General features: G+C 59.3%; 1 protein-coding gene across 2 annotated transcripts; it reads right to left on the bottom strand.

Annotated features, from left to right (window-relative positions):
• Positions 1-7368: 7368 nt before the first annotated feature.
• SBK2 (SH3 domain binding kinase family member 2) lies at positions 7369-12371 on the bottom strand. Of its 2 annotated transcripts, none has more exons than XM_061389249.1 (4): positions 12226-12371; positions 11136-11402; positions 9007-9209; positions 7369-8498 (listed from the first exon to the last, which is right to left on the bottom strand). In XM_061389249.1, exons 1-4 carry the CDS (start codon positions 12314-12316, stop codon positions 7908-7910), a joined length of 1152 nt encoding a protein of 383 aa, XP_061245233.1. In that variant the 5' UTR covers positions 12317-12371; the 3' UTR covers positions 7369-7907. The 2 variants fall into 2 exon arrangements, with proteins under 2 accessions (XP_061245233.1, XP_061245234.1); XM_061389250.1 differs by having other exon boundaries at positions 12194-12277.
• Between the last annotated feature and the right edge of the window lie 622 nt (positions 12372-12993).

Below are 12993 nucleotides of genomic sequence, written 5' to 3'. Positions count from 1 at the left end.
ATTATGATGGTGACGAATGATGGAAGTGACGATGGTGGTCGTGATGGTGAGGATAGTGGAGGCGATGGTGGTCATCACTATGGCAGTGACGATGGCGATGATGAAGGCCCACGAGGGCAGAAATCCTTGTTCACAGACGTATGTCCAGCTCTTAGAATGGACGCTGACACAACACGCCCCCTTCATTAATACCTTCTGAATGACTGAGCTCGTCATCATAGTAATCATGACTAATGTTCTCCGGGCAGTTCCTACGGGTAAGGCTCCGTGTGGAGGGCTTTGCGCGCATGATGTCATTGTATCTTCATAAACAGCCGCTGAGGAGGGTACTGTTTCTACAGCTCGGCAGGGAGTGTGAGCTTTGGAGCCTAAATGCCTGAGTTTGAGCCCTTGTGGGCCTGACCCTGAGTCAGTTACCACTTGGTCTGAGTTTCCCCATCTCTTGAAGGGAGACAATAATAATATACACCCTGTGGGCTGCTGTGCTGATTAACATAGATTAATGCCTGTATGAGGGTGCCTAGCTCAGGGCCTGGCTCTTGATACCTGCTCTCTATGTGGTAGTTATCACTGTATTACCCCCACTTTATAGGTCAGGGCACTGAGGCACAGAGACGTTTGGTCCTGTGCCTCAGGTCACTCAGGGAGTATGCAGTAGGCTCATGACTGGAACCCAGGCCCGTCTGACCCAGGGCCCTTGCTCATAAGGTGTTACGTGCCCCCAGTCAGATCACCCTGGCTTCGAGGCCATATGCTGGCTGTGGGGACTCCGGAAGTTAATTTCCTTTCTCGAGTCTCAGTTTTCCCATCTGTACAAGGGGGGAGTAGTGGTTCTGCCTCCTGGGGTGGTCTTGAGGATTAGAGGAGTTACTGCAGGTGACAGCAGAGCTTGGTGTGAGTTAACAAGAATGGTTGCGACCACTTCTCATGGTGCTTGTCTGTGCCCCACACAGTGGGGGCTCGCTCGCTCTCTTTTTTTTTTAATATGTTTTTGGCTGTGCTGGGTCTTCACTGCTGTGTGGGCCTTCTCTAGTTCCAGAGGGTGGGGTCTCCTCTCTGGCTGTGGTGCAGGGCTTCTCACTGTGGTGGCCTCTCTCGTTGCAGAGCTCAGGCTTGAGGGTGTGTGGGCTCCATAGCTGAGGCACGTGGGCTCAGTGGCTGCAGCTCCTGGGCTCTGGAGCACAGGCTCAGTAGTTGGGGTGCCCCGGTTTAGTTGCCCCAGGGCATGTGGGATCTTCCCGGACCAGGGATCGAACTGGCATCTCCTGCGTTGGCAGGTGGATTCTTTATCACTGAGCCACCAGGGAAGCCCCATTGTGGACTCTCAATACACTACCTCCTGCCCTCCCTACAGCCCTCAGAGGGAGCAATTTGACCCCTGTTTCGGAAAGGGCTTGGAGGCTCAGAGAGTGCAAGTTCCTTGCCCAGGGCCACACAGCAGAGCTGCAGAGCTGCCTCAGAATAACACCGTGTCCCTCAGCTCCCCTCCTCCGCCCTCTCCCCAGACCAGAGCCTGGCTCTGAGGTCCTGGAAGGTCACAGAGCTGGCGCCCCCGCGGTCAGGCAAAGGCCAGCGGGGTCCAGTTACTTGCTGGGGGTGGGGAGGGATATTGTCTGGGGGTCTTGGTAGATGAGCTGTCCGCCCCTGCCAACAGACCAAGGAGCACGCCGAGAATCCTCTGTTTCCCCCGGGTCCCATTAAGCCCTACGACTTAAATAACTGCTGACTGGTACCCTGGGGAGGGCGTCTGCCTGCATTCCCCTTGCTGTCCCAGCTCGTCCGGGCTCCAAGGGTAGCACTCCGACTCGGAAGCCAGAGGTTCCCTCTTTCATTCCCAGATGGGAGCACCTGCTCCCTGGCTCCAGGCCCCCCCGGAGAGGGTCCCCCCTGGGGGTTCAGAATCCTGGCTCCATCGTCTGCAAGCCAGGGTGGCGGGGTCTCCCGGGCACCCGGGCCCAAGGTCCCTCCACCCTCTGCCACCTTCTGCCAGCCCCGAAGAAGCGGGTGCTTAATTATCTGGTCACTTTATCCCTGCTTGGCCAGGCAGCTAAGCCCAAACATCTGGCCCCAGGGCCCATGGCCAGGATGGGCGGCCAGCCCCCACCTACTGCTGGCCTTGACCCCGGACACCTCCCCCAGGACATCTGAGCCCGCTCCTCTGCCTGCCAGCTTGCAACAAGCCCAAAACAGTAGCCGCAGAGGCCTAGCAAGCTTGACGCAGAGAAAACATTTGACAAAATTAACACCCATTCATGGTTTACAAACGCGCGCATACGTACACACACACACACACACACACTGTTTGCAGGGTAGGAGCAAGGGGAGCCCCCTTAATCAGATAAAGGGTGGAAAGGGAGCCACAGGTCTGTCATTTCCCCACAGACGATGTGACCGGCCACATCGAAAACCGCCGGAATCGAGCAGGTGAACGTTTAGCATTAATGACGGTTCAGCTGGGATGAGGGATCAATACTCTAAAATCGTGTTCTCACCATTCCCTGCACCTCCAAGTGTGTGTGACCCATGGATCGGAAGCGTCAGCCTTGCCTCCAGGAGCTGGTTAGAAAAGCAGAATTCCAGGCTCCATCCAGACCCCCCTGGATAAGCATCTGCGTTTTAACCAGGTCCGGTTCGGGGTGTGGGTGGGGGGGGGGGGGGGTGGTGGTGATGTGTGGGTGCAGCCCAGCCATTTGCATGTCTGAACTAAACACGAACTGCGGGCCACGGGCAGTGTCTCTCAGGCCTCGCACAGCCGGCCCAGGCAGAGAAGGGAGTGAGTTGGGTGCAAACCCCACTGGTTTAATGCTCTGCAGCCATTGACCGGCCTGACGTGGGTCGTGAACTTTGATTCTCTGTTTTGTGACCGGTGATTCTGCATTTTGAAGCTGACGGGACAAGGAAGCAGGCTCTGTGTGCTCATGCAACGTCTCACTTCCCTGATGGGTTCTGGTGACCAATTCCTGGCTGTCCGCCCTCAGGCAGGCTCCACAACCCCCTACCCTCTTGAGGGTCTGCCAGAGATTATCCTGGTGCCCAGGGAGCGTGACATTCAGTTGCAAATGGGGGATGGGGAGGGAGGGGGAAAGCTTTTCTTAAAAAAATTCTTTTATTTGTCTATTCCTTGGCTGTACCATGCAGCATGCAGAATCTTAGTTCCCTGACCAGGGATCGAACCCATGGCCCCTGTAGTGGAAACACAGATTCTTAACCACTGGATCATCACTGAGTTAGTCACTCAGTCATGTCTGACTCTTTGTGACCCCGTGGACTGTAGCCCACCATGCTCCTCTGTCCATGGGGTTCTCCAGGCAAGACTACTGGAGTGGGTTGCCATGCCCTCCTCCAGGGGATCTTCTCTACCCAGGGATCAAACCTAGGTTTCCTGCATTGCAGGCAGATTCTTTACCATTTGAGCCACCAGGGAAACCCTAAACCACAAGGGAAGTCCCAGAAAAAAACTTTTTTTTAAAACAAGAAATCCCACATTTTAATTTTATACTGGATACCCACAAATTTTTTCAACTGGTCCTGCTTGCATGCTTGGGGTTCCCCAGCTGGGGTGTAGCCAGAACTTCCTTGGTCATCACAGGCCTGTAGACACTGGGCCGGTGACTGGGGAGTAAGACCAAAGACTTTGGAATCAGACTCTGCCACCTTTTGACTTTAGGGTCTTTGGAAAGTACAGCCTCGACAGTCTTGTCTATAGAGAGGAGAGAGATGTGAGCAGTTCCTGTGTGACAATAGGTTCTGAATTTGGTGCTTTTAGAAAAAGGGCAGGGTTTTCCCTTTTGTTTTTAATGGGAACTCAGAGGCTCAGAGAACCTGATCAAGGTCACAGCATGAGAACCAGGAATTGCCTGTGTTTTTGTTTTTGTTTTTTGGAGCAGTCTCATTGAGATGAAATTTACATGCCAAATTAACCCTTTAAAAATTTTTATTGAAATATAGTGGATTTATAATGTTGTGTTTCAAGTGTCCAGTGAAATGATTCACTTATGCATATATGCATTCTAAGATTCTTTTCCATTACAGGTTGTCACAGGATGGTGTGTACAGTTCCCTGGGCTGTACAGTAGGTCTCTGCTTATTTGTTTGGCTGTGCTGAGTCTTAGTCATGGCAGGTGGGATCTAGTTCCCTGACCAGGGATCAAACCCAGCTCCTGAATTGAAAACGTGGAGTCTCAGCCACTGGACCACACAGTGGACTGTATAGTGTGTATATTTTAATCCCAAACTCCTAATTTATTCCCCCTTTCCCCTTTGGTAACCATTAGTTTGTTTTCTAAGTCTGCAAGTCAATTTCTGTTTTATAAATTAGTTCATTACTATCATTTTTTTAGTCTACCTATAAATGATATCACATGGTATTTGTCTTTCTCCGTCTGACTTACTTCACTTAGTATAATAATCTCTAGGTCCATCCAGAATTCACCCTTTTTGTATGTACAATTCGATGACTTTTTAAAATATGCTCAGAGAATTATGGAACATTCACACAATCTAATTTTAGAGCTTTTTCCACCACCATCACCACCCCCCAAAAGAAAACCTGCACCATGAGCAGTCACCCCATTTCCCCTGTGACCACTAAGCTTTCTTCCTCTGTGGACACAGAGAATCCTACAACAGATGGCCTCCAGGTTTTTGAGGTTCATCAGTGATGTGTGTCCATGCTTCCTTTATCTGCCTGCCAACGCAGGAGACACGGGAGACACAGGTTTGATCCCTGGGTCAGGAAGATCCCCTGGAGAAAGAGATGGCAACGGGCTCCAGTATTCCTGCCTGGAGGATCCCATGGCCAGAGGAGCCTGGTGGGCTACAGTCCAGGGGGTCACAAAGAGTTGGATAGGACTGAGCACGCACGCATGTGATATTGCCTTGTACGGAGAGACTGCATTTCTTTCTTTTTTTCTTTTTCTTTTTTGGCCATGTGGCACAACTTGCAGGATCTCAGTTCCCCGACCAGGGACTGAACCCCATCCTCTGCAGTGGAAGTGTGGAGCCCTAACCACTGGGCTGTCAAAGAAGTCCCTGGACCACATTTCTTTTATTGCTTTGCCAATGACTTGACATCTGGGTTGTGTCCACTCTTTTGGCTACTGTGAGCAGTGTTGCCATGAACGCTCGTGTGGACACATGTTTTTATTTCTCGTGGGCATCTACCTAGGGCCGAAATTGCCGGGCTGTATAGTTACTCCACAGGCTTCCCTGGCGGCTCAGTGGTAAAGAATGCACCTGCCAATGCAGGAGACATGGGTTCAATGCTGGAGTTGGGAAAATCCCCTGGAGGAGGAAATGGCAACCTGTTCCAGTATTCTTGCCTGGGAAATACTCCTGAGAGGAGCCTGGCAGGCTGTAGTCCATGGGGTCATAAAAGAGTCAGACATGACTGAGCAACTGAGCACGCACGCATAGTAAGTCCAAAGTTAATTAATATTCCAAGGAACTGCCGGGCGGTCTTCCAAAGCGGCTGCCCCATTTTTCGAATTCCCCCAGCCCCACAGGAGGGCTCCAGCTTCCCCTCCTCGCCAGCACGTGTTGCTGTCTGTCTGCGTACTCCGGTCATTGCCCGGGTCTGAAGGCTTTTCAGCTTTCCTTTCCACGTAGATGCTCCAACTCCCATCTCCTCCAAGGGAGGGGCGGCCCCCTTGCCAGCACACACTCACACACCCACACTCACACCCACACACGTGTGCTCAGGCCCCCAGCCCCTGACGGGCGTGGCACAACGGCATGCACCTCGGACCCTTGAAGGGCTGGCCTGGATTAGAATCCTCCCGCTGCCTGACCTGCCGTGTGAGCTCAGGCAGGTGCCTTGGCCTCTCTGGGCCCCCTGTGCCCGCCCCTGGAGTGGGGAGGGTCTGAGGGACCCCCTCCAGCATCATCAAGAATTGCCACCTCCAGGAGTTGCTTGAGGGGTGAGCGGCTTCCTTCCGGTGAAGTGTAAGATCGGTATCCTGTGTCCTGTAATTAAGTAATGCTTAATGACTGCCCGGGGCCCTTCCTCCCGCCCCTCCCAGGGCCCTTCGATGGTCATTATCGCCTCCTCCCAGTTAATCCCCAGCTGCCGCCACCAATTTGTGCCCTCCGCCCTGCCTTGCTCCTCTTCACTGCCCCCTCCCTCGGTGCCACCCCGCCCCAGCCACCTCCAGCTTTTCGGGGACACACTCTTGGCCTCGTTGCTTGGGCTGCTCACAGGTGAGGGGACAGGAAGTCCTGCTCTTGCTGCTCCCCCTCACCCAGTGCACCCACTATCTTATTCTCTCCCACAGCCCCCTACTCCAGGAAGCCCACTGCGATTGCCTGGGACACGTGCCCATGTCCTCAGGTCTCTGGATTGAATTTAGATGGAAAGGGTCCTTGGGGGTCCTTCCACAACCCCCCTCCCCACCAGACAACACCTCCGCGGCCGCAGCAGGGGCCTGGGGCAGGTGCGGGGGCCAGGGAGAGGGTGACACACGATCCGGCCTGGGTTGTAGCCTTTCTCTGGGCGGGCAGCCAAGGAGGCCACGGAGAGGAAGAAAGAGTGTTTGCAAACAGGGTAGCTGCCAAGAAGGGGCCAGGGTGAGGTGTGAAGGAGAGGGGGGGCCCAGCGCTGACTGGCAGCCGCACCTGGGACTCTGCTTCCCCGACTACACACACGCGTGCACACGCACACACACGCGCAGGCTCAAGGCCTGAAGCACACACACGGGTCCAGTGTCCGCACACAGCAAGGTGCACTCCACTCTCTACCCTCACACGTGGTCACACAGTTCCCTGAGCACATGGGGGGCTCGCAGACGCACAAAACACGCAACTCATGTCGTCCACGCGGAGTGAGACACACTCAACCCTCACGTCTCTCTGTCTCTCACAAACACACCATTATTTGCACACACACACGGGCTCAGATGGGTGCTCATGGACACACAAATACACACAAGTTTCAGGTAGGAACTTGAGAAATGCACGCTCCAGTTCCTGCCCGAAAATAGCCAGACATTTTCCAGCTCCGCTGTTTAATCCCTCTCCTTCTCAGACATGTCTGTGCAGAACAAGTGCAAACACACTCACCCCCAGGCACACTCACAAACGCACACACAGAGCCAGCATCTCCTTGGACGACAGGAGGGACCACTGTCTGCCATTCTTCCTGCCTCTCTGTGTCTGTCTTCCTCTCTCTGTCTCTCCCTTTCTCCTTGTCTCTGCCTCGCTTCCCTCCCTCCTCTGTCTCTGTCTCTCCTCCACAGTCTCTCTCCTCCACAACATGCCCTTCAGGGGACACTTGCACGCATGCACTCATGCACGCGCGCGCACACACACACACACACACACACGCTGGCCTTCTCTGTCCCAGGCTGACAGACCAACAGCATCACAGATACCTAAGTACCAGAAGGACTTTATTTGCAGAGAGTAGCTGAGGTGAGAAAGACAAAACGCGTTACCAAGAGGGCGCAGACCCAGCTGGTGGGAGAAGGGGCAGAGGGGGTGAGGTGGGGAGTGGAGGGCGCTCAGGAGAGGAGAGACTCGGGCAGGACGACAGGTGTGCTCAGGAGAGCCGTGCAAAACCGAAGGGATGGGCCGCCTGCACGCCCACGATGGCCCCTGCTGCTTGGGCTCCACCGGAAGGGAGGCCTGCGAGAAGGGGGAGCAGGGGCGGCCTGGCTGATTTGTGGCAGGGGAGCGTGAACCAAGAGCAGCTAGGCAAAGGGAGCCGTGGGTGCCGCGGCCCGGGAAGGTGGACGGGTGCGGACGGCCACGGTGCTCGCTCAGAGACCCCCGGACCGAGGCGGCAGATAGGTGGGAAGCGGACGATCCCAGACAGAGGCGGACAGACGGCAGAGCAGCCAAGAGCCGTCCCGAAAGCCGAGGGGGTGGCGGGGGCGGCCGGGCCTGTCCGGAGCACCCCCGCCCCACCCTCCTCACCCTGAGTCTTCGTCCTCCCCCGGGTACACCTCCTCAGCCTCCCCCTCCCGCTGCCTCCAGGGCCGCCCCAGGAAGCCCCGGACGGAGCTCACGGGGCTCCTCCTCCGCGGCTGGGGCTCCAGCAGCCCCAACAGCAGGGTGTCAGCCGTGGGCGTCAGGCCGAACCAGGGCCGAGGCCGGTGGTCGGGCTGGCCAGAGGCCTGCCAGACGACGAAGTCCTCGTAGAAGGGGTCGGCCTCCGCCAGGGGCTGGTCCCAGGGGAAGTAGCCGGTGAGAAGGCAGAAGAGCAGGACGCCCAGCGCCCAGGCATCCAGGGCGGGTTGGATGGGCAGCCCCTCGGGGAGGGGCGGGGGCGCGCAGAGCTCGGGGGCCGTGTAGGGGATGGGGGCCCCGGCCAGGCGCAGCAGGGTCCCCCGCGGCCGCGTGTGGCCGAAGTCCGCCAGCTTGACCCGCCGGCAATCGGGGTCGCAAACCAGCACGTTCTCGGGCTTGAGGTCCCGGTATACCAGGCCAAGAGAGTGGACGTGCTCCAGGGCCGAGGCCAGCTGGGTCGCGCAGCGCTGGGCAGCTGCCTGCGGGAGGCCCACCTGCGGGAACGGGCGTCAGGGGCTGGGCCCAGGGCTTGTCCTCAGCCCCAGGGACAAGCGTCGGGGTCCCAGCTCCCCAGCCCACTAACAAGGGCTGGCCTTGGAGCTTGTCCTCAGCCCCTGGAAGCAGACCCAGGGAGACAGAGGCCTAGTTGGCCCCGATGAGGCCTGGGGTGAGCCCCGTGGGAGGGGCCTGGGGGTGAGCCCGTGGTGGGGGGGCCTGGGCTGAGCCCCATGGGGGGCCCTGATGAGGCCTGGGGTGAGCCCGTGGGCCCAGGGTGAGCCTGTGAGGTAGGCTCGGCGTTGCCTCAGTGACAGCCGTAGACTCGGAGGGGCGCGTCCATCCCACCAGACCTGCGGGCGCGGTGGGCCCCTGCAGGGCGACGCGCTCAGGCTGCCCTGAGTGTGACTCCTGAGGCCCAGGCTGAGCAGGGTGTCCGCTCCAGGCCCACCCCCCCCCCCCCCCCCCCCCCCCCCCCCCCAGCTCCAAGCTCCGGGGCCGACCCACCTTGGGACGGATGTAGGCGATGAGGTCGCCGTGCAGCACGGGCTCAGTCAGGAAGCTGTAGGAGTCGGCCGACTCCAGGCCGACGCCGCAGGCCGCCACGATGGCCGCATGCGAGCCCAGGGAGAGGCCCACGCAGAACTCGTAGAGGAAGCCGCGCAGCGTGGTGGAAGCCTTCGGGAGCTGCTTCAGGGCCAGCACCGTGCCTGGGGGCGGGGTCGACGTGAGCCCGGGCCGCCCCCTCCTCCGCCCCGCCCCTGCCCACCCACCCTAAAGCAGCCTGGCCACCCAAACCCCGCTGGTGGTGCGGAAAATGCTGTGTGTGCTTAGTCGCTCATTCCTGTCCGACTCTTTGCGACCCCGTAGACTGTAGCCCGCCAGGCTCCTCTGTCCACGGGATTCTCCAGGCAAGAATACTGGAGTGGGACTTCCCTGGTCCAGTGGCGAAGACTCCACTCTCCCAGTGCAGAGGGCCTGCCTTAGGTCTCTGCTCAGGAACTAGATTCCACGTGCTGCAGCTCAGACCCAGTGCAGTCAAATAAATAAAGAAATAATAATTAAAAAAAGAATACTGAAGGGGGTTGCCATTTCCTCCTCCAGGGGAATCTTCCCCACCCAGGATCGAACTCATGTCTCATGCATTACAGGTGGATTCTTTACCAGCTGAGCTACCAGGGAAGCCCAGTGGTAACAGCATTTAATGCTTCCCAGGTGGCACTGGTGATAAAGAATCCGCCTGCGATGCAGGAGAGGGTTTGATCTCCAGGTGGGGAAGACCCCTGAAGGAACAAATGGCAGCCCTGTTCCGTATTCTGGCCTGGAGAATCCCATGGACAGAGGAGCATGTAGGGCGGCAGTCCACGGGGTCGCAGAGAGGCCGGGTGTGGTGGGGGAGGGTCACCTCCTTGCCTGAGATACCTGAGTGCAGCCCCTTCGTGTGTCAGCAGCGCCCTGAATTCCTGCCAGCTGTCAGCCGCCTCCCATGTCGAGGACTGGTTCTACCCTCTGGGGGCAGGTACACCTTCATGCCCCAGCACCGCCCAGGGAAGGCATCGAGCTGGCCTCCAGGTGGGCGAGGCCCCCTCACGGAGCCCGTGGTTCCAATTATCGCTCGTGTCCCCAGAGTTCTGTGATGACCCCGGTCTGTATCTCTCTGCATCTCTCTCTCTGATGAGCTGACCAGCATCTCTCCTTACTGCCTCCCGCAAAATTCACACCTTAAAGTAGTCCTTATGCCCATTTTCACAGAACGTGACTGTATCTGGTGACGGCGCTTTTGTTTTTGTTTTGGCTGCACGGCTTGTGGGGTCTTAGTGCCCCCGACCAGGGAGTCAACTGTGGCCCTCGGCAGTGAAAGCGTGGAGCCCTGAGCCGTGGACGCCAGGGAGTGCCCCGGAGGTACGGTCGTGAAAGAGATAAAGTGAGATCACTGGGGGTGATCCCCAGTTCCAGTGTGACTGCTGTCCTTCCGAGAAGAGGAAGCCTGGACGCAGACACGCAGGCAGGCGTGAGGACGCGGGGAGAAGCTTGGCTGTCTGCAAGCAGAGGAGGGAAGCCTTGGGAGAAGCCCGCCCTGCTGAACTGTGGTCCCCCCAGTCTGCAGCCCTTTCTTATCAGCTGACAACTGCAGGGAACGGACACACCCTGTCGTGCAGGGGTGTCCTTGGAGGCAGGGCTGGTGCAGGTTTTTCCCTGGGGGCCCAGCTGTCCCCAATCCCTGGTCAGGGCTGAGCCCTGCAGTCTCCTTGGATGCTGACCAGCAGTCTGGGGCCGGGGCCCGTGTCCTGCACACCCGCCCTGTGCTGGCCTCGCTGAGTGCCCAGCAGACAGTGAGTCTCTCATCGCCCCCACAGTGACTACTGAGCTGGCCCGTGTGAGGGCCACCGGGGGCAGGGGTGGGGGCAGCTCCGTCTTCCTCCCCATCGTCCCCGGCAATCAGAGCCCCTGACATCTCCTCCGGGATTCTCAGTTCTCTCAGAGAAGGGATCATCACCCCTGTGTTAGAGGAGGAGGCTGAGGTTCAGAGAGGGCCAGGCCATTACCGAAAACACACAGCCTGGAAAGGGCGTAGGTGGGACTGGGCTGGCGTTGCAGACCCCCTGTCCCCGTGCCCTGCCTTCAGACCCCGGTACCTTCCTGCCGGTGGGTGACCAGCCAGACACGGCCGAAGCGGCCCCGGCCCAGGGCACGCACGTGCTCGTACAGCTCGTCCGCCTCGGCCCGGACCAGGCTCTGGGCGCTCAGCGCCATCCGGGCCTCCAGCGCCTGGGCAGCCTCCTGGCCCTGCCGCAGCTCCTCCGCTGTGAGGCCCCCCAGCCCCTCCTCCTCTGCCCGGCTCTCCGTGTGCTCTCCATGCGCGGCCTCCATGTATTCCGTGTGTGATGCTTTCCCCGGCATCCCTGCAAAGGCAGAGGAGAGGGCACCCGGACTCAGTCCTGCCAGAACAGGGCCAAGGGCGGGGAGGGCCTGGGGGCTTGGAGTCCTGGGCCTGAGGGAGGAGGGGCTGGGGTCACGACCCCCTGGTCCAAGGAGGAGGGTGGCGGGTCACTGGTTCAGGCCCTTGTGACTCGGTTTCCCTCCTTGCCAGGGGCGTCTCTGGGGCAGCAGACCCGGTGCTGGGTGGGGTGAGGTCAAGTCCGCGGCCCCGACGTGCCCGCCCTGCCCCCACCGCCCTGCGCCACCTGATGGCCTGAGGGTGAAAGATGAACCAGAGGACTCGAGACACCCCCCCCCACTGTTTCCAAAGCAAACAGACTTGGGCCCTGGGGGTGGATGAGGAGCCTCCGTCTCCTAAGAGCAAACAGGTGCTCAGCCCCCAGGGGCTGCAGGGGGCGGGCTGCACGCTTGCCTGGGCACGCTGGGGTCCTGGGGGAACCGAGCTCTTGGGATGGGCTGTACAGCCCTGGGGTGGTCTGCGGTCCAGTACTCACAGCCCCAGCCCCTCCTCTTCTCTCAGACCCAGGGGTCCAGGCCCCCAGCTCCCCCTCCCTCAGCCCCGGGGGTCCAGGCCCCCAGCTGACCCCTCTCCTGAGACTTGACACAACTCACATATCTTGGGGCCCCCCACCCCAGACTCTGTGTCCCCCACGCTCAAGCACTCTGCAGTCTCAGTGTCCGTAATGAGCTGCTGATCCCCGAAGGACCCAGCGCTCCGACCACCTGCCTGGCTTCTCTCTCAGGCACTGCCCACCTTGGGCTGTTTGACCCCTGCCTCCTCCTGACCTGGGCTCCAACCTGAAGACCTCAGCTTCTCCCAGGCTCGCCTGACCCTTCGGCTGCCCGCTGTGGTCAGTGCCCAGCACTCAGAGCCCATGCCAGCAGAGGCCTGCCCGCAGCAGGACCCGCCCCCACCTAGGGGGTCGGAGCCCCGCCCCCGGCCTCACCCCTGGACTCACTATGGGGAGAGCGACACCATGCGTTGTGGCCCAGAACTGGCTGCGGCCAGACTGTCCCAACCCAGGGACTCTGCCTCCTCCCCAGAGCCAGGGTCCAGACCCCACACCCTCCGCAGAGCCAGAGTCCAGACCCCGGCCACTCCTCCTCAGACGCAGGGGTCCAGCCCCCAACCCCTCCCCCCTCAGGCCTGGGGGTTCAGACCCCCAGCTCCTCCTCCCTCAGACGTGGGACTCCAGGCCCCTGTATAGAATGAAATCGTTCATCCAGCCTGCCCCGCCTTGACCACCCCTGGCTGCCCCACAGTGCCCCATGACGGGTCAGACGCAAGTGTTTTTGGTAAGGGGAGTCCGGGGGAGGAGGCACTGGGGTCTGCCGGGGAAAGGATGACACAACAGGATTCCAGAACGATGCAGTGAGGAATGACCTCAGACTCAGGCGAAGGGGAGCAGGTGGTGCGGCAACTGGGCGGGAGGGCCTCGGGGGAGGGATGGGCGGAGGGGCGTCCCAGGCTCAAGTCTTCAGACTGCAAGGTGGGGGCGCAGGCAGGGACCCCTAGGACTGAGGTAGGGGGCCTGGGGGGCCACACAGCCCCGC

The sequence above is a fragment of the Bos javanicus genome, chromosome 18 (genome assembly GCF_032452875.1).
Source record: "Bos javanicus breed banteng chromosome 18, ARS-OSU_banteng_1.0, whole genome shotgun sequence".
NCBI lineage: Eukaryota > Metazoa > Chordata > Mammalia > Artiodactyla > Bovidae > Bos > Bos javanicus.
The sequence above is the reverse complement of the archived record's forward strand: the minus strand, read 5'-3'. Positions and strand labels throughout refer to the sequence as shown.